Raw genomic sequence first — 22,490 nt, forward strand, 5'->3', positions numbered from 1 at the left:
AATAGCCTTCTTAGAGCCCTCAAATTTAGAGATCATTGAAAGAACCACTTTATTGGTTATCTTTTTTTCAATCAGATCTCAGTTTTATTATGAAAAGTTTCTTAAAAAAATATTGGTGATTCTTTTATGGACTGTGCTGTTCAGATCTTTCCTGATCTCTCTCGTGTTACTCAGGAAAGGAGAAGAGCTTTCTTAGCTCTTTGTCAAGAAGTTGTACTAGGAGCTAGTTTTATATTAAGATACCTTTGTAAATGTTCCATTAAACTGGGTAACGAGAGCTTTATATTTTTCACTCCTGAACAGTTACAAATGTTCGTAACTCTAGGAAAGTTTTGGTTTCCAGTCCTCGTTTGTCTGTAAACTGAACATCATTAAAATTTATTGCAGATTAATTTCATATTATAGTGATTTCCTAAAAAAATTTCTTCTGATGTTCTTCTCTTTTTCTGTGCCTCTGTATTAACTTTTTTTTGTTTGTGGTCTAATTAAGACTGAACAGTTTCCTTAATGAGGTAATGGATTGTATTACTGTCTATAATTGTTGCTCTTATGTTTCTGTTCAAAGTTTATTCTTTGTAATACAGTTAAAAATGCATAAATAAAAAGTTTAAAAAAATGGAAACAAAGCTTAAACCCTGCAATTGGTGCTAGAGCACAAGAATTTGGTCTACAGCAGGGTTGAGGAGCCATTGTACTTGAGGGCCGCAAACTGGTTGGGTATCCCCAATGAATATGCATGCATGTGATTGTCTGTCTCAATTGTATGTAAATCAATCTCATGCATACTCTAATGTTATCCGGAAAAGCCAACCAGTTGGTGGCCTTCAAAAACTGGAAGCTCTAGAGAATGTACAAAGGCAATGGTTTCTACCAAACTTCTCTGTTATCTCTTGAGGAACTGACTTTGATGTATGCAGTAATTAGCAGCCTGCAATAATAATATCTCTCTCCATGTCTTGATTCATCCATACTTAATTGGATGAGAACCATACAGTATCAAGATCAATTGAACATAGAGTTCAGAGCAGAGTTGGGATTAGAAACAAGTGTTCTAAGTTTATATGCTTAACCTTTAAGTGAGTGTTTCTCAGCCCTGTCCTGGAGACAGGCTGAGAAATCCTGGAGGATTGCCCCAATGAATATGCATGAGAGAGATTTGCAAGCAATGGGAACCCAATGAATGCAAATCTTCCTCATGCATATGTATTACAGATATCCTGAAAAGCAGACTGGCTATGCATGCCTCCAAGAAATGGTTAATAATAAAAAACACAATAGCAACAGAACAGAATAAATAATTGATAAAGGCCATGAGTATAGAGTTGGGGGACAGAAAAAGAATTGAGTGAATTCAATCTGCCTTTTCATCACACTGGTCAGAATGAATTAATGAGTTTAAGGAAATGTGGTCCTCAAGCTGTACTGGTACAGTAAGATGAAGATGCATGACATTTTTTTATATTTAGATAGAGGGCCTAACAGCATTAAAATACAAATGTCACACTTTAACAGCAATTTATTTGGCAAACTCAGATTGTCGAGGTGACATTTTTCTTCATTTTCATCCCTAGGAAGGGAGGAATAAGTGTGTTAAAGCAGTGTGAAAGCTCCTCCTCCATTCTGATCAAGTTCAGTATACCAGGACTTGCATGCAATGGAAGTCCCGTTGTATTCAAATTGACCAGATCCCCATGGAGGCACCACAGTAATACTCTGGAAAGTATGAATATGGTATAAATACCTGAAATGTGTAGTACAAAATCATTTGGCATGTGTCTAAAGATGGGTATTTGTAAAGATTGGGCACAGATGGATGCTAGAAAGTGTTTGTTTTTAAATATGTGTAAAACGGAGGTTCTAGTAATTGGAAATGGAGATCCTGAGGTTCTTCCTGTGACTATCCCAGCCCTTAGTGGTGTCATGAAATACATTTTGGAAGTTAGGAATTTAGGGGTGACTATAGATGCTGAGAAAGCTTGTTTTAATGATTGTATGGACTGCTTTTCTCAAGTTCAGAATGATAAAAAGATGGCATCCATTTTTGGATTTTATTTCAGTTAGGACAATGGCACAGGCAATGGTGATTTCCCAGTTTGATTACTGAATGGCCTATGTGTGGGTTTCCCTGTGAGACATAGGTTACAGATAGTCCAAAATGTAGCTATAAGATTGGTTTTGGAAATTTCTGTCTGTCAAATGACTCCAATTTGTCACATTAGCTGACAGTGGAGTATTGGATTCATTACACAATTTTAATTTTGTTTTTAAAGTTTTGAGAGGTAATGGGCCGGATTATCTACAGAATAAATTGTACTGGTAGGAGCTAATGAGAAGGCTGCATTCCAGTCAACAAGTGCTATCATAAGTCCCATCTAAAGTTATTAAGAGAGTGAGGTTTAGGGCCAGAGATTTTCTCCGTGATAGCTCCAGCATTATGGAGCAAATTGTTGTTAGAGATCAGACAAGACTAGAGAGAGTATCTGGCCTTTCGCAAAAAGGTTAAAACCTGATTGTTCTCTGTTTGGGGTGACATGAGGTTGGGTGCTGATTCTGAGTTCTGGTGGTTATTTATTTGATTTATGTATATATGATTTGATTTTGGTATGGTTTTTAGTTTATGCTTTTAAATTGTTTTTGTTTATATACTATTCTTATGTTATGAAATTTTAATGTGCACAGCTTTGGGCAGTCTTTGGGTAGATGGGCAGACTAGATAGTCCATACTGTTATTTTTCAATATTTCTTAATGGGCTGAAGAGGCAGTTAATACAGGTAAAAGCCTGTATATTGCCACAATAGAATATGCACACTTTCATATTCCAAAAAGAAAGTCTTAAATATTATAATTAAGAAACAGATTGAGGCAAACAGAAAGCAAAGTTAGGATTAATAGTAAAGGAAGAACCAATAGTGCCAAAACCAGGCAAGCTATTTTGAGCAAGCTGAAGGATATTACTGCTTGGTTTTTCCAACAAATATGGTGCTGGGTATTCTTCTGATTCTCACAGTAGTGCTTCCGGGATGTCAAACTCCCAATACCTGTCAATTATGAAGTCAAGTGGCCACAAACTTATTTTTTAAATGTTACTAACTGACCATAAGATGGCAACACATTTGAGCTAGTTGACCAGTAATGACTTCAAACTGGTGATCTACTGGGCATAAAAGGTGATATTTAAAATTACACTGAGACATCATCCCTTTATAGATCTGCTACAAATAGGGGCAGATTTTAAAAGGGTTCCGCGTGAAATATACGCGTGTAACTCTTTTAAACCCCTCCTGCGCACGCCGAACCTATTTTGCATAGGCTAGGTGACGCGCGCAAGCCCCGGGACGCGCGCATGTCCCGGGGCTCGAAAAAAAGGGCGGGGTGGGGGCAGTCCGGGGCGGGGGCTTGGCCAGAGGCCTCCGAAGGCCGCTAGGCCGGGGAATCGCGCGCCAGCACTCAGCCGGCGCGCGCAACCTACGCCTGTCCGGAGGCAGGTGCAACTTAATAAAGGTGGGGGGGATTTAGGTAGGGCTGGGGGGCGGGTTAGATAGGGGAAGGGAGGGAAAAGTTGGGGGCGCGAAAGGAAAGTTCCATCTGAGGCCGCTCCGATTTCGGAGCGGCCTCGGAGGGAACGGGGAAAGCCATCGGGGCTCCCCTAGGGCTCGGCGTGCACAAGTGTGCACCCACTTGCGTGCGCCGACCCTGGATTTTATAACATACACGCGTTATAAAATCGGACATAGATTTGTGCACGCCGGATTGCGTGCACAAATCTATACTCGCACATACGTTCGAAAATCTGGCCCATAGGGAACACAATGTTAATTTCATTTCAAGTTGACTGAATGTTTTTGTTGAAAAAAAACAACTCACAGGTCTCAAATATTTTTACATCCAACAAATTTTACTAGTCTCAGTAGACACAATCCAGGTCATAAAAACCGGAGATTAAAAAAGGAATAAACAGAATGTCAGACAATTGAATGTTTGCATTTATCTGCCTTAGTAACGGATGCATTAACCTTTCCTTTGTGGTATTTAAATGTACTCCTTAGCAATCACAAAGCTTGAAACCTCAAGTGCTCTTGATCAATTGTAGCATCTCAATACGATAAAAGGCTGTAGGACAAAAATGACGCATTTGAGAAGACGGTTTAATCCCTGCAACCAGAAATGGAAAAAAAATGGAAAGTTTCTTTCCTGGGAGATGAACTGCTGAACAAAACCTAAAACTGCAGGTGAAAGATTTCAGAGACTCCGCACCTTTCTAGAAAGCTGCTGGAAAGTTTAGCAAGTTTAGCTACAGTACATGGGGATCCTCACTTATTTATCCCACATGCCTTTTACTGTGTTCATTCACCAATGAAAAGCTTTGAAAGCAGGATTTCTGCTAGCGTTGAAACACAACACTCTTATAGATACAAATAACCTCTATGTTAAGCTATGTACTTACAGACTTTTCTAGGCATTGTCCATCTGTCTTCCTTGCTCCTAGCTATCCTCCAGACCTCTGCTGAGGCCTATCAGAGGGGGAAAAACATTGTGCATGAAAAAAATTGTTTTTAAAATATAATTTGGTCCTTTTTGAAGAGCAATCAGTGATATTTCCTATTGCTGTACTATGAAACCATGGGACGGCATTCATCCTAACCATTAAGTACGTGATTTTTCAATAGGATGCTCATCTGCAAGATATCCGGCTACTAGATGAAGTTTCAACCATAACCTAGCCAGCTGTGCTTAGGCTTGCTATCCCTGAGGGATAGACCTAGATTTATCAAATTGCTATAAATATCATGGAAATAGTTTCTGTGATAATAAAAAAAAAAAGGGGGTGCAGTTAGGATAATTTTCCTACTACCGCATAGGCATTTTCTGCAACGCGTGATACATTTATCGCACCCCGTGTTATTTTCACATTGCATGCAAAGTAATCCACAGCAGACGTGTTACTGACTGGAAAGGCGTTTATTGTGCATGGCGGCTTGGCTGAGAGTGAGAGAATCTTTTTGGAGGCTCACATAAAAGTTAACTATACCACTGTAAGAGGGGGCACTATTTATTTATTTTATTTTATTTATTTATTTAGATTTTTATATTCCGCTTTTTGGCACTTCAACGTGTACATCAAAGCAGATTACATTCAGATACTGTGGGTATTTCCTTATCCCCACAGGGCTTACAATCTAATTTTGTACCTGAGGCAACAGAGGGTAAAGATTTGTACAATGTGCTCTCTACCTAGCTTGATTACAGCTAGATAGGGAGTGCATCAATCTAGGTAGAGAGAATACTGTACAAATCTACTCTTCTTTTATCTTTCATCACTCCATATCACATAAAATCTTCACTGATGGCAACTGTGTTGTTTGTTCCTATGACTGTGCATATAAAACATCCCCCCAAAACCACTCCCCAAACTTCACCCCAAGTTACTAGTGCCCCCTCTTACAGTGGTATAAATAGTTAACTTTTATGTTAACCTCCACAGAAGTGCCCTTGCTCTCTCTCTCTTTCTCTATTTTTCTTTCTCGCTCTCTCCCTCCCTCCCCTCCCAAACCAGTATTTCTGACAAAAACCATTTCGGGTGGTAGTGTACACCTAACACACAGGCCGATTCAGTAAAGTTCGTGGGAGAGCGGGCGAGCACCTGCTCTCCTGGCGCGCGCACAGGCCACTCTCCTGTGTGCGTGATTCACTAAAACAAAATATTTAAATTAGGACCCACGGTAAAAAGAGGCGCATCCCTAGCGCCTCTTTTTGGACAGGAGCGGCGGCTGTCAGCGGGTTTGACAGCCGACGCTCAATTTTGCCGGCGTCAGTTCTCAAACCCGCTGACAGCCACGGGTTCGGAAACAGGACGCCAGCAAAACTGAGCGTCAGGTTTTCAACCCGCGAGCCGTGGGCAGATTTTAAATATTTTTTAGTTTTATTATTTTTAACTTTTGGGACCTCTGACAATATCGCCATGATATTAAGTCGGAGGGTGCACAGAAAAGCTGTTTTTACTGCATTTCTGTGCACTTTCCCGGTGCCGGAAGAAATTAACGCCTGTCTTTGGGAAGGCGCTAATTTCTGAAAGTAAAATGTGCACATTAAACTTAGTGAATTGCGCGGGAATAACTAATAGCGCCCGCAACATGCATTTGCATGTTGCGGGCGCTAGTAGTTTCCGGGGGGGGGGGGGGGGTTGGACGTGCGTTTTCGATGCGCTATTAAAGCTAGCACGTCAAAAACACACGTCCAAACGTGGGTTAACAGTGCGCTCCGACAGGCATAATACACAGGCATAATACACAGAAAAAAAGTGTAGTTGTTTGTGCATTAAAACCTGCATTGCTGTGTGTTACTCTATCACATACCATGTTAACTGATTCTCATTTCCATTTACTCCTCCCACTCAAATACTAATTTTAAATGTACATACGCATTTTGCGATGCGGTATTTATCGTGTACATTATGGCGTTATCGTGGGCGTTAGGGCCCTAACATGCACGACAAGGCCCTGATGCGAAATGACAAATGACCCTGGTAGATGGCTTGTGCCACCAAGTCATACGAGCTGGCCAGGTTCCTCCTCCTCCCCAACCACAACCACGCTCGTGGAAAGACCTACATTAAATAAATCTGCCTGGTGATAAGAGGGGGGAATATTTTCGCGTGCTTGGGTCTAGCCAGCTAGCACTGCATAAAGAAAGATCCAGGGCCCATGTTAGCCAGGTTCTGAAGGACTCGGCCTGGCCCATGCACTTTGAGGCCTTTCACTGAGGACTGGCACTGCTTGCACTGGGCAGAGTTAGGATTGATGTAGAAAAAGAGGAAGGGGGGAAGGATAAGCCCTAGGTAGCTGTGACTGAAGGCTCATTCAACGTAGCCCGACAGACACTGCTTCTGACTAAGCTGAAAGCCCAGAGCAGCAGGAAGAAACTGCTGGTCAAAAAAATAAAAAAAAGAGAGAACTTCAGGATACCACTGAGGAAAGAAATTGATGGGAATCTGTTATGGCAGCATTTCAGAAGTGAATGGATTCTGAATTAAAAATTTCCAAGTTAGCAAAAAACGGAGGCGATGGCTATCAAAATGAGAGGTTTAACCAAGTTAAAGAAGCCACTGCAGGGACTGTTTCCTGGTCCTGCCTTTGATGTATTTTTCATCTGCATTTTCTTTCACTCCTTTATGTTGACACATGGCAAGGATTATCGATGCCAGAGCGAGTGGTGCTGAACTCCCACTCGAGGCATGGCTCTGCTTTTCAATCCTACGCCTCGGCTAGCTCTCTGAGGAGCCGCAGGCCCTGTCTTTGCCCATTACTCAATCTGCCGCTCCATGCAAGTGCAGCCGCAGAAAGGTTTCTGAAATACAGAATTCACTATACTTGTTACCGACTTACAGGATGCAAGGGGATGAATGGCGCTGATGGAAGCCAAATTATTATGGGTCCCTCAATGTGATTTTGTTCTGATTTATGTCATCATTGATTGATTTTATGTAATTTTGTTATGTATGTTTTCTTGTACCACACCCTGAACGAAGGAAGGGTGGGTAGCAAATATTTTAAAATAAATAAAATGTAAACTAATTGCTTTATGTATAGGGGAGTAATTTTATAACCGCCTGCCCAGCATTAAAGTCTGCATGTAAATTGCACATGTGTACTTTTATCAAGGATTTTCAAAGCTTACTTGAGTGCATAAGTTTGCTTTGAAACCACTCGGGTAATCGGCTGCATGTGTGCACCAGTTATCGCACACAAAGTTACACCTGTTCCGAGCAGGGTTTAACTTGCGCAGGATACCTTATGCGCTTACTTTTCAAAATAAAAAAGTATGAGCATGAGTCACAAATCTGTTCCCCCCCACAAGAATGGCTGACTTTAAAGTATGCACCAAACCGGATACAGGTTTACTTTTGGGTGCATTGGCCCCTGATTGATTTTCAAATTGCCATTTACATGCATAAATCATACTTTTTTGTTTCATAAGTTGTTATGAAAATCAAGCCCAAAATGCTTCCATTCCCCTTGCACCGTTCACAAATATATGGAAAAATAAAAATACAGCAGGCCTGCAGGTAAAAAAAATATATAGCAGTGATATTTAACACAAATGTACATACATGAAAATGTCAAATATGGTGGCAGGCAAACGCAGCCAGCCTACCTGGTCAGCGCACTCCCTTCCTGTTGCAATACTGCAGACTCTACTTGATTTCCACCTTCATAACTTCCCTACAACTAAGAATCCTCAGTTCTTCTCATCTATTGTTTTTCCTTGCCTCCACCTGGTTGCTATTCCATGCATCTACCACCATGTCTGTAAAGAAATACTTCTGTAAATTAGTCCTGAGACTACCCCGTTTCAACATCGCATGTTGGAGAGCTTGCTGATTGCCTCTTCTGTACTGTTCGCTTCTGGGGAGGAGAATCTTCCATCAATTATGTCGTTCAGGAACGTATATCGGTCCCCTGAAAATGTGTTCTCTCTCAGCATCATTTAGAGGAGATCTTCCCAGGGGCATGGTTAGGTTGGGGGAGAAAAATAACGTGTAGAGATGGCATTTTCAATTCTCTGCATATTATTTTCCATGGGGAAAATTATTTGCACAAAAAGCCTGTGCAGATTATCCTGAAAGTGAAAGCCCATGCTTATGATTGCCTTGAAAACTTGTGCAAAGTCTGCAGCTAAAAAAAAAACCCCACCCCCAGGCTTTGTCCCGGTGCAGGCAATTTTGAAAATTGCCCCCTTAAAGTCTGTAAAATACATATCACTTGGTAAGAAACTGTGGTACTTGTATGCCTACGTCAGCACTACCACTTGCCACTAGTCCCTGGGAGGGAAAACTCATATTCCCCTGTAAATTGGCTGCCGGAAAGTTGCCCACCCTCTCTTGCAGGAAAATGTATGCGCAGGGATCAACATTGCGCATACGTATACTCAAGAGTAAAAAACAGGAGGGCTCGAAGGCGGGGTTAGATCAGGGGAGTCAATTATTGAGGGGGGGGAGAAGCAGGAACAAATCTGTGCACCAACAATTTCCCTAGCCCAGCGTTTCCCAACCCTCCTGAAGGCGCACCTAACCAGCTGGGTGTTTCAGGATATCCTTAATGAATATGCATGAGATAGATTTGCATACGTCAGGGCTCCAGTGTATGCATATACCTTGGGGCAATCCTGAAAACCTGGCTAGATAGGTGAGTCTCTAGGAGAGGGCTGGGAAACGGTGTCCTAGGCAGTTGTTTCAAAGGGAACATAGGCTTGTACTTTTCACTTTGAGAGCAGGTGCAGACCACATGTAAAAGTACCTGCTGACCTTGCAACTATGCGGCAAGTATTTAAAAACTGCCCCCCTTTGAAGTTATTGTTTTATCATGTGTAAGCACACACCAATGGCGTCATGATATACAATCACGGAGTCTCAATACGTTGTAACTCCTTTATAAGTCATAGTTTAAGACTACATAAGTAGGTTCAGATATGAATAAGGGACCTAAGGCTACAGTTTTCTCCTGACCCAATACAGCTAGCAGAAATATACTACAGAATGGTCTACGTTCATTTATCTCGTACCCCATCTGGTTATAAACCCTCAGCTACGCTTCAAGCCTTACAACCAACCACCAAGATGCGTGTTGGAACGAGAGGTGCAGAAGCACTTCTTAAGGTATAGGTTTCCATCATATACAGGTCAAAACCACTATAAAGATGATTCCATCTCCCCTGCTATGTTACTGCCTCTATACAATACAAAGCCTCTTTACGTTTCTGCCAAATGCATACAGTAAAGATTTGCATAACTGCACTGGCCAATGGTTTACTTTTACTCTACTGCTTGAAAAAGAACAAAAAGATCTCCCTTCCTGACTTGTCATATGCACACTTGTATCAACCCCCACTCCCCAATCCTACGCCTTTCAGACACCTCTAATGCCAGAAAATGAATTTCCTCTTGGTGACTTTCACACGTATCTTCCTAGCTGTGCATACTAGGGTCCTTTTTTCATTGTATTTTTTCAATTTCACACATATCTATTAGGACAACAAGGGAGAGGTAAAGTAATGGTGCCAGATTTTCTTACCTCTGCATGTACCCGCCGCTCCGAGGTGATAGATGCCAGCTAACACATGCCAAATGGCCTTCTGCTCACTCACTGTAAATCCCAGAGTCTCCATAGCAGCTTGAAGCTGGGCAAATGCTGCAGATGCCCTCTGTTTCTCCTCAGGCTGGCAAAGAAAAGACATAACAGTATCTGAAGCGTCATGCTACAGTCCGTCTCAGAAATATACAACACTTGTATTCCGTAAACTCGCTGGGCACCTTAAGGCCTAGAGATGAAACATGTCTCACTCTCTGCAGACTGCTCTCAGCCGACAAGTTGCTGAAAGGCATAAGGTTGTACTGGTACTGTTCACCTAAGGTGAGGGGCAAAAACTAAGATAAAAATCTTTATTCATGGCAAATCTTTCCAGGATAGATGCTGCTGTGCATTTATTTATGCTGTGGGTTTTAGAGGACCTGTCGAGTTGCATTTGATTTTAAAAGCGTGATGTATGACCATCCAGGCAAGAGGTGCTGACAGCTTATTTGCTTGTCAGATTGGTGTTATGAATCCTGGATTAGAAGAGAGCTCACAGATGAATCCTACGACCGTTAATAAGATATGGCTGCAGGTATTAGTTGCCTCAGGTTTGAAGTTGGTGCCTCTAGTTGTCATAGTATCGTTCCTCGAGGATATGCATGTCCACTTAGACTCAAAATGTCATTCAGGCCAAGAACTGGGGGCAGTAGCCATGGAAGTCTCTGCTGGTGTCATAACTAAAGCAGCACAAATAAAGAGCATTTCTTAAGATTTTCCACAAGCAGAAAAGATAGAAAACCTGTTGAAGCGATCAAAACAGAGCAACTCATGGTTTCTTGTATATCTTTGGCCAGTTTGACCAACTCAGCAAATTTCATGTACAAAAAGGCACCACGAGCAGTCTTACCTTGCTTGATAAGGGTTTTTACCAAATAGAGCTAAATTTGAAAGAAATGTAGCTGTTAAATCCTCAGAAAGGTAGCAACATTATTCTGCATTAGGGATGTGAATCGTTTTCCATATCGTCTTAACGATAGAAATCATGTGGCAGGGCAAGAAAATCGTCTTAGGCACGATTTTTTAGTTAAAAAATCGTTAAAAATCGTTTTTTCCGATTAGTGCGCACTAACGGGAGTTAGTGCGCACTAACTGGGAGTTAGTGCGCACTAACTGAAAATGATACAATTTGACACTTTTCAGGTCTGTTAAGGTCAGTTTAGGAATGAATATGTATTCCTATTGGCTGCCCTCTTATTTATTCATGTTACCAAGTTTCCTACTGACAGTATATGGGGGATGGGAAATGGAAACAGTTGGTAGCTTGACAAAACAAGTAATGTGATCAGTCAATGTGACTAGAACTTGTGCCCTAACCCTGATACCAGGGGTATTGTGATCTTCCTGCACACAGTGCCCTATCCCTATTAATACCAGGAGTGTTGTGATCTTCCTGCACACAGTGCCCTATCCCTAATACCAGGGGTGTTGTGATCTTCCTGCACACAGTGCCCTATTCCTGATACTGGGGGTGTTGTGATCTTCCTGCACACAGTGCCCTATTCCTGATACCGGGGGTGTTGTGATCTTCTTGCACACATCCCGATATCAGGGATAGGGCACTGCATGCAGGAAGATCACAACACTCCTGGTATTAATAGGGATAGGGCACTGCATGCAGGAAGATCACAACACTCCTGGTATTAATAGGGATAGGGCACTGCATGCAGGAAGATCACAACACCCCTGGTATCAGGGATAGGGCACTGTGTGCAGGAAGATCACAATACCCCGGAGGAGTGAGGGTCAGGCAGCTCCCCCCTGTCTGTGAAGCCAGCCTCTCACTAGTAATGCAGGGAGGGAGCTGTCTCAGACTTCACCATCCTCCCCCCCCCCTTACCCACACACCATTCACTAGCTGGGACATGGGGGAAGTCAGGAGTGAGGGTCAGGCAGCTCCCCCCTGTCTGTGAAGCCAGCCTCTCACTAGTAATGCAGGGAGGGAGCTGTCTCAGACTTCACCATCCTCCCCCCCCCCCCCTCACCCACACACCATTCACTAGCTGGGACATGGGGGAAGTCAGGAGTGAGGGTCAGGCAGCTCCCCCCTGTCTGTGAAGCCAGCCTCTCACTAGTAATGCAGGGAGGGAGCTGTCTCAGACTTCACCATCCTCCCCCCCCCCCTCACCCACACACCATTCACTAGCTGGGACATGGGGGAAGTCAGGAGTGAGGGTCAGGCAGCTCCCCCCTGTCTGTGAAGCCAGCCTCTCACTAGTAATGCAGGGAGGGAGCTGTCTCAGACTTCACCATCCTCCCCCCCCCCCCCTCACCCACACACCATTCACTAGCTGGGACATGGGGGAAGTCAGGAGTGAGGGTCAGGCAGCTCCCCCCTGTCTGTGAAGCCAGCCTCTCACTAGTAATGCAGGGAGGGAGCTGTCTCAGACTTCACCATCCTCCCCCCCCACCTTACCCACACACCATTCACTAGCTGGGACATGGGGGAAGTCAGGAGTGAGGGTCAGGCAGCTCCCCCCTGTCTGTGAAGCCAGCCTCTCACTAGTAATGCAGGGAGGGAGCTGTCTCAGACTTCACCATCCTCCCCCCCCCCCCTCACCCACACACCATTCACTAGCTGGGACATGGGGGAAGTCAGGAGTGAGGGTCAGGCAGCTCCCCCCTGTCTGTGAAGCCAGCCTCTCACTAGTAATGCAGGGAGGGAGCTGTCTCAGACTTCACCATCCTCCCCCCCCCCCCCCTCACCCACACACCATTCACTAGCTGGGACATGGGGGAAGTCAGGAGTGAGGGTCAGGCAGCTCCCCCCTGTCTGTGAAGCCAGCCTCTCACTAGTAATGCAGGGAGGGAGCTGTCTCAGACTGGTATCAGGGTTAGGGCACTGTGTGCAGGAAGATCACAACACTCCTGGTATTAATAGGGATAGGGCACTGTAAGAGATGACTGTAGTAGATTGAATAAAGATCTGATGTTTCTGCTCTCCTCACACCAAACAAAAACAACACACAAGCAGAGAAGCCCTTCTTACAAAGCTGAGCTAGTGAGTTAAGTAGGAGGAAAAGTAAACATACTGGTGCCAGTGTGGCTACTTAAAAAATACACTTACCAACAATCAATTACATATATTTGAACTGTGTACAGTTCCAGCCAGGACCACCTTTCTAAAATGCACAGTGATTGGCAAATTCAACATGCACTAGCATTTCAGGTGCCTGCTAACAAAAATAATAAACAAACAAGTTCTAGTCACGTGAGTGCTGATCATTACATTACTTTTTTTGTCAAGCTTCCAACTGTTTCCATTTCACATCCCCCCAACCATATTGGTAACATCAATAGATAAGAGCACAGCCAGCCAATAGGAATACATACATACATATTCATTCCTAAGTGACCTTTACTGACCTGGGAAGTGTGAACACTTTGTTTCATTTTCTGTTGGTGTTCGTTAGTTTCCAGTTCCATTTCCCATCCCCCCAACCATCACCTCAGTGGTAACCTTGGTAACATCAATAGATAAGAGGGCAGTCAGCCAATAGGAACACATATTCATTCCTAACTGACCTTCAGTGACCTGGAAAGTGTTTATTTGTATCATTTTCAGTTAGTGCGCACTAAATCGAGTTAGTGCGCACTAACGGGGAGTTAGTGCGCACTAACTCGAGTTAGTGCGCACTAACACGATTTAACGATTTTTAACGATAAATCGTTAGAATTTCTATTGTATCGTGTTCTATAACGATTTAAGACGATATAAACATTATCGGACGATAATTTTAATCGTTGAAAAACGATTCACATCCCTATTCTGCATGCCCTATATGCTATTCCCATACTTGCTCAATATAATAATAGATTTGACAAATCCAATCTCCATTTTGCAGGGATTCGACAGATTCAGCTGAATTTTAAATCTGCCACGCACGCAAATATCGTCACTTACGCGCATTTTTGCTGGGCCCTGAAAAGGGGGCGGGCCGTGGAGCGGGGCAGGGCAGGATGGCGGGCGGCCGGGAACGGGGAAAGCGCGTGCCAGCAGTCAGCCAGCGTCCGCAAACTACTTCTACTCCAGGGGAGCAGTAAGTAGTGAAACAAAAACGGGGTTAAGGGGGTGGGAAGGAGAGGGGAAGAGGGAGGGGGTTTAGGTAGGGGAGCAGGGAAGTTCCTTAATTGGAGAGGACTGGGGAGGAACGGGGGAAGGCCCAATTTCATCGCTGTGCGTAATCTATTAGAATCCCCCCACCCTGTGCGCAGCACTCGCACATGCGTGCGTGGTTTTTAAAATCCGGCGCGGATGTGCGCGCGTGGCCCACGGATTTTATAACATCTGCGTGCGCATGTTATAAAATCTACCCCATATCACTTCCGCAATGCTCTGAATCCTGTTTGGTTCTCTGGAACAGAAGACTCACACTAATTACAAATAGATCACCAACAATTTGGATATGTGCAGAATGAGCGAGGGGTTTATACAGACTGAGAACGCATATACCACCGTATTAGTACCATGGTCAAAACAGAGGAATTTAGCTTTTTGCAAAGGAAGCCACTAGTCACCAGCTAAGTGAGCCAAATTAAACCGAGGATGGCTCTTTGATGCAATATGCACGAGTGGCAGTGGATTTAATATTTAATGAACGACTTTACAAAGTCATGGAGGACTGTTTTTAAGCAGTGCTTTTGATGAAGGTTCATCAGTCTTTTTTTTTTTTTGCCTGGCACTTTATAAATGTCTTATGTAAACAACATTTCTAATTTCTTAACCTGTCTTGAACTGTGTTATTTTTACATCTTTGCTCACTTGTACTTTCCACTTCTCCTAGCTTCTGTATGAAGCGATTAGGCATTCATGGGGGTTTGTTCAGTTCCTCTCAGCAGAGAGAGAGAGAGAGAGAGCGGCTTTAATAGCAGAACACATGGAAGGCAGCTTGAGAGTGGGCGTTCGTAATAAACCCTTGTACATTTAATCACAGACGAGAACATTATGATTTTTCCATTTTGCCCTATTGTTTCCTTTGCATGTATATGTATATATTATCAAACCATGCATGGTTGAGCTCAGTGATGGTTAATCAATTATTATAATTTCTATATTCACTCAGTGGGCTCTGCATATTGTAGGTTTATTACGTATATCTTTTTTATTAGGGACAGGAGCACAGGCCCTAAAGCTCCTTTTTTTTTTTTTTTCCATGCCACCCATTACCACAATATTAAGATACCACATAATATTCAAAACAAATCCTCAGGCCTCTTCAATTGATGCACTACATTATCTGCCTTACTTTGCAAAGCAGGATTCCAGAATGCCAAAATGGTTTACAATCTCAGGGGTGACCTTCCACGTTACCTGCGTACTCCGCAGCTACCTGGGCTCTTCTTTTTACCACCCAACTTGCACCTAATTTGCATTGAGATAGTTTCATGTGTACTTGATGCCAGCTAAAAAGCTCTCGTATACGTTCCACCTGCTATTTGTACAGGGTGGGGGTGAGAGGATAAACAGCGCTCGTACAGGTGCTGCGTTTCCTCCCCCTATCCTGAATTCACCCCTTCTCCCCTGCCTCCCCACCCCCCAAAATGGTTCTTTTTAACCTGGTTAAACCTTTTTAACCTAGTGTGCTCGCTATGAAAGTCCGAGGGTGTAGAGGAGGGCAATTTTAGGACAGGACAGTTTTACTCTTGGGTAAATGAGTTTTGGAATGTCCTTATAATGACCAAATGCCTCCTATGCACTACATTTGAACTTGTATTTGTGTTTATACAGTTGTAATTGCGCCATGAAATAAAAAAGTTGCCGAAAGCAATACACAACAAATTTAGTAACAGCATGCATGACTTTTTACAGAGCCACACGCTGCTGTATGTGCTGCAAATGACACAGTGATGGTGCCATTTTTAGCCCTCAAAATCCTCTACTGAAGTTTTCGTGCTGCATTTATTATCATGGAGGACCCAATTCTCCAAAATGTTATATGAGCCAAAAGTCCTGAATTGCAGCCCTCATGAAAGCAGATATTCTGGACTTTTTTAGGGAAAAGCTATATTTATCTATTTATTTATTTATTTGTTTATTTATTTTTAGCAAACACCTCCAAAATTATATTTTGGAGCATACAGGAGGGGAAGGCACCATTAATGCTCTCTGAGCCACCCATAGACATGCCCCAAACCCCCACATTCACCCAATACATAAATGCTTTTTATTTTTTTGCTCTTGGACATATATTGGTATTTATGTTTATTAAGTCTTTATATACCACTTACAATAGCATGGTTTTTTTAAAGTGCTTTTAGCTCTCAGATCCAGATATAGATACTATTTAGGTACTATTGCCCCCTTCGGAATAAATCATGGCCCCCGTCATTCAGCTGCTAGGATATCATGAGGAAGTGAGTGTTAGCATTTTTTTTTTAAACATTCAGGGGCGGATTTTAAAAGGAGCGCGAATAGCCTACTTTTGTTTGCGCTCCAGGCGCAAACAAAAGTACGCTAGATTTTAGTAGATACGCGCGGAGCCGCGCGTATCTGCTAAAAACCTGGATCGGCGCGTGCAAGGCTATGGATTTTGTATAGCCGGCGCGCGCCGAGCCACGCAGCCTACCCCTGTTCCCTCCAAGGCCGCTCCGAAATCGGAGCGGCCTCGGAGGGAACTTTCCTTTGCCCTCCCCTCACCTTCCCCTCCCTAACCCCCCCGCCCGGCCCTGTCTAAACCCCCCCTTACCTTTGTCGGGGGATTTACGCCTCCCTCCGGGAGGCGTAAATCCCCGCGCATCAGCAGGCCTCCTGCGCGCCGGGACGCGACCTGGGGGCGGGTCCGGAGGGCGCGGCCACGCCCCCGGGCCGCCCCAGGCCGTAGCCACGCCCCCGGGCCCGCCCCCGGAACGATCCCGACACGCCCCGAAAACGCCGCGCGGTTTGGGCCCGCCCCCGACACGCCCCCTCCGAAAACCCCGGGACTTACGCAAGTCCCAGGGCTCTGCGCGCGCCGGTAGGCCTATGTAAAATAGGCTTACCGGCGCGCAGGGCCCTGCTCGCGTAAATCCGCCCGGTTTTGGGCGGATTTACGCGAGCAGGGCTCTGAAAATCCGCCCCTTAGTCATCTGGGAAAAATAGACAAGCTGGCTAGAAAAAAATCCTGGTTTATTTTCTTTTTACGCCATCATATAACAGACCTAGAAAATTCTTTACATTAATTCTCTATTTCAAGCATAGTCTTAGGTTATTTTTTTCTAGGCAGAAACTGCTTTTATTTCTAGCATGGTCGGTGTTGGTAAAAGATGGTCACTTGGCCCCCTCAATCTCCCCTTTTATTAACAGGAAGCTTCTGATGCCATTATATGGCTGCAAAAGGAGAAAAACATCATAGGATTATAAACTCGTTAACTGTAACTTAAACCCTACAAGATAAACTACAAAGGATATCGTGGGGGTCATTTTCAGTCCCCACACATAACCTGCAGACACTTTGTACTCATGGGCTTAAGGGAAACTCCCCATGGATGATGGCAGGCTGGTGCTGTGGACACTTCAGGTGACACACAGGATTTTCCGAAGAGCAGCACAATTCAGGTCGATCTTGACAATGACTACATAACATACAAATATAGAAAGAAAATAGCTACCAGGTTATCCCCACCCAGTGTAATGGAGTCATTGCTATTAGCTGGGTGACCATGCACCAGAATGGGCCCTTCTGAAACCCTGCAGTCACAAATCCTAAATCTGCCAGTAAGTGTGGCCATTGCACAACATCTAAGGCTCCCTCTCTCTGCCCCACCCCCTGTGGCATCCCCAGCCCTGGCAAACAGAACCTGAGCCAGGATTCAAACCCAGGTCCCACCACATCACAGTGCACAGCACTGCCACTGGGCCAACCTGAGCTGTGCTTTTAAATGCTAAAGCCAGCAAGCAAATCCCTTTTGGCTGCCAATTTCCTTGAGTTCCCAAATATGGGTAGATTGAACTCTAAGGGTCTGCTTTACCAAGGCCTTTCTCTCATTCTGTGTCTATGTAAAGAAATCTTGCATGTGTTGTGAGACTGTGTGTGTGCATTTTTCCCCCTTTTAAATGCACATATTGGCATATTTATTTAATGAATATATTTGATTTGTAGCACAGGTGGCAAAGCTTTCTCTGAAAAGAATTAGAGCCTCCTTTTTTAGGTGAATGTATGTCTTGAGCATCAGGTGACTGCTTGGCATCAGATCAGCAACTTTAACATTACGTTAGACTAAGCTATTGGCTTTTCGGAGCATTGAATTTCAAAGAGAATTAATTCTTCAAGCTATAGAACAGGATTTCATGGGTTGAGATACCATAGCCACTTTTTCTTTGTATAAACAAAAGTCATTCTGTCTCCTTGTCTCATGCAATGATATACATATTTATATTCAGAGCCCACTAATACACACCTACAGTGATAAATGTTGAAAGACCTGCAAAAGCTCGCCCCCAGTTTAATGCACATTTAAGGGCCTTTGTATTACTGTTACCATGACACTGTTCCTGCCGCATCAAGAGCAGGCTAAATCCTCAACAAAATGAAATAGCATATTGATTGCACTCTGGGTGATTTCTGATTTCCAGCTTTGTTCTACACTAATACAAAGGTCTGAAAATCCGCTACTCTGGATCTGAAGTCTGGTAGCAACGAAAGGAAGTTAATAATCTGGGGTGTCTTCACCATGTCAATTTGGTCAACAAGGAGGTCAGCAGACACATGTTGGTGAACATCTGTAGCTTAATTGATTGTGATGACATTAAAAAAAACCATTTTCTTGAATATTTGAGGACATTTGGCAGTTTTAGCCAGGGCTCAAGCAAGCATACATATCTGCCCCCTAACTATCCAGAATAAGTAATACACTGCAGCCATCTATTTATTTATTTGATTGTTTACTTAGGTGTTTTATATACTGTCGTTCCAAAAGAAGATCACAATGGTTTACAAAATCAGCCTTCATATTCTTGGTCAACATTCACGTACTGTGTCAACATTCATATTCTAGGTCAACATCATAGCAAATACATATTCTGGTTCATCATCATACATATTCTAGGTCAACACATCAGCAAGCACAGTAAAGATGTCAGAACCAGAAGAACATAAGCATTGCCAATGATCCATCGAGCCCAGCATCCTGCCTCCAACAGCGGTTGCTCCGGGTCACTTGAGTGTGGCGCCCCCTTGGCTCAGCCACTAGATGGCCCTAGATCAGGGATGGGCAATTCCAGTCCTTGAGGGCCGCAAACCGGTTGGGTTTTCAGGATATCCCTAATGAATATGCACGAGAGAGATTTGCATGCACTCTGCCTCAGTCATATGTAAATCTTTTTCATGCATATTCATTAGGGATATCCTGAAAACCCAACCGGTTTGCAGCCCTCGAGGACTGGAATTGCCCACTCCTGCCCTAGATCCTTGGAAGAACCCTGACATCTATGAGCCTCCCATCCCTTTCTGCTCCTCTCAACCTGGAGGGTTTGGATTGGACATCCCATCCTATTTAGTGCAGCCTTTTTAGTAATCGGTGTGGTCATTTTGATTTAATTTCAGAGCAAAGAGGATGCAGTTTTTCTACACCCTGGTGATGCCTGCCAGCCTCATCGTGCACTTTATTTTTGAAGAGGTTCCTCTCTGTCCACGCCCTGCCAGAGGGTTGTCCTTTATTTAGTTGCAGTGAAACTGATTCTTGCTGGATCCCCAGTCGGGTCTCCTGTGAAGGAGATGAAGACCTGTGAGCCCACTACACCCTAGATGGGTCAAGCACCAGTGATAATGAAGCAGCCATCACTGAGAGATTTTTCAGAGAGCAAGTATTTGCATATTGTTTGTGAGGAGACTTTTTACTCACCGCTCCCCACAGGATTCTAGGGCCAGGATAACCTGGTTCCCATGTTCTAAAGACTTTTCCTGCAAGAGAAGTCACCAGCACCAAGATCTATGGAGTTTTCCCACCAGATCGCCACCCCATGGGGACCAGGACAGGCTGGGTAATCATGAATAAAGTGAACTCAGGTAGGACTTTTTTGTGTTTGAGGGAACCCCTCCAATAAGATTCCCATTCATGCACTTTAAAATCACCATGGAAAGCTTTACCCAGATACCTGAGATAAAGGACACCTAACCCAGAAGAGGAAAAACACCTTTGTACATCAGTCAGCTGTAAACGCACCTTTATGAAAAATGAACCTTAATTTAATTATTAAAGAATCAGTAATCATTTAATTTAACACCCAGTGCCTTGTCCTGCCTGGTCTGTCCCAACATGTCTCCCCTTGAGATGCAGCATCTAACACCACAGAGAGAGAGAGACACGCACACCACTGCCTGGGCCATAAGCGAGAGCTCCCCCCCACAAAAAGGATTCCACCCTTGGGACAGAGAGTTGTGTATGGGAGGGTGCTAGCCAGAGTAGCCGTGCTCTTGAGACCTAAACCCCCTCCCCCCTAATTAAGGATTACAGACAGGGCTGGCGCTTCCATTAGGCGGTCGCTGCTCTTCGGTGCCCTTCAGGGGGCACCGAAGAGCAGCGAGCGGAGCCTATCCTGCTTACGGCAAAGAGGAGTAGATATCTGTCGGGCTACGAGCAGCGCGTGCTGCTCGCGGTCCTAAGCAGCATACAGTCACTGCGCAAACGACGTAGGTAGGAGGAGTCGGGTAAGAGGAGTCGTGCCAAGACTGGCAGGGGCAGTGCAAACAGGGGGGCACAAAGCAGAAGTTGCCTAGGGTACCTACTGCCCTTGCACCGGTCCTGATTACAGAAGTATCCAGCAGATCCTAATGGGAAAATCTTTTTCCAGTTACTTATTCCCAGAAAGGTGGTGATCCTCCACCTCTGCCTGGCCAATAATGGGCTTGGCCTCCAGAAACTTGTCCAAACCTTTCGTTTTTTTTAAAACCCAGCTCCGCTACTAGCCCTGACCACATTCTCCAGCAACAAATTCCACAGCTTAATTGTGCATTGATTGAAAACAAACGCTTTCTGATATTTATTTGAAATCTGCTACCAGTTACCTTCATAAACCAGAACTGCACATGATATTAAATGTGTGGTTGCCCTAGAGATCTATGCAGAGGCTTTATGATATCCTCAGGTGCATTCTGTATTCCTTTCTAAACAATTTTTACCTCATTCTATTTACATTTTTGACTGCTGCTGCACACTGAGTTGAAGATTTTAATGCAATGTCCAAAATGGCTGCAAGATGCTTTTCCTGGGTGGTAGCTCCTAATGTGGAACCCAGCCTTGTGTATCTAGAAAGGTGAAATGTCATTCCCCTCCCTTTCTTCTCCCTATAGAGCTTGCAGGCCTGCAAGCTCATTATCAAAGGGAAACATCCTGTATGAGTGGGGAGTTAAAAATAAACTCTCCGTGCACAGTATGTTAGCATGGCCCTGGCCCTACCTCTATTGCCCACGTCAGAGGGGGGATTTTGAAAGGGGGGGTTTCTCCACGGATGAGCACCACATGTTTACTCATAAATAAAAATCCCTTTTGAAAATTGCCCCCTTCATTAGGATTATTTTTCCCTGTGTGGATCACTGAGCAGGTGCTCACATTAAATTTCATCTGCTGTTTAAATGCCCGGTTCCTCAGCCTGGCAAAGCCTTCGCTGCAGCCTCACACTCTGTTCATGTTTTAACTATTCGAAATTATCTTGTGTAAACTTCAGATTTTTGATCACTTCGCTCATTGCCCCCTTTTCCAGATTGTTAATGAATATTAATTGACACTGGTCCCAGCATAGATCCCTGGTGACCTCCACTATTTACCTCTCTGCACTGTGAAAACTGACGTTCAATCCTACCTTGTTACCAGCCCATAATTGCTTCCTATCCCATGACTTTTTTAGATTCTTGAGGAGTCTTTCGTGAAGGACTTTGTCAAATGCATTGTGAAAATCCAGATACACTAGTGACCTGCTCATGCTTAACCACAGGCTTATTTATACCTTCAAGGAATGCTAATAGATTATTAAGGCACGACTTCCCTTTACTAAATCCGTGCTGGCTCGTCTCCATTAAGCCATATTGTGATGTGGAGTATAATATTCAGTTAAAAACTCACGGGAATAGTGCACCCTTCGTAGGATGTCATCTAAGTAGACTACCACATAGGAGTAGAGCAGATCCCGGAATATCTCATTGACCATGATTTGAAATATTGTGGGTGCACTGCACAACCTGAAGGGCATTACTAGATACTCGAAGTGTCCGTCACGAGTGTTAAAGGCAGTTTTCCATTTATTGCCATCACAAATTCTAATTAAATTGATTGCTCCCTGGAGGTCCAATTTAGTAAAGACCTGTGCACCCCACAGGTGATTTAAGAGTTCAGAAATCAAAGGGAGTGGATAGCGATTCTTCCTGGTAATGGATTTAAGACCCCGGTGGTCT

General features: G+C 43.9%; 1 protein-coding gene across 1 annotated transcript in view; it reads right to left on the reverse strand.

Annotated features, from left to right (window-relative positions):
* Positions 1-22,490, reverse strand: part of MYO18B (myosin XVIIIB) — an 815,563-nt gene that overhangs the window by 677,355 nt on the left and 115,718 nt on the right. The window contains exon 13 of the mRNA XM_029619020.1: positions 10,069-10,213. Within this exon, the coding sequence (XP_029474880.1) occupies positions 10,069-10,213 (145 nt within the window). The remainder of the gene's footprint in view (positions 1-10,068; positions 10,214-22,490) is intronic.

The sequence above is a fragment of the Rhinatrema bivittatum genome, chromosome 11 (assembly GCF_901001135.1).
Source record: "Rhinatrema bivittatum chromosome 11, aRhiBiv1.1, whole genome shotgun sequence".
Taxonomy (NCBI): Eukaryota; Metazoa; Chordata; class Amphibia; order Gymnophiona; family Rhinatrematidae; genus Rhinatrema; species Rhinatrema bivittatum.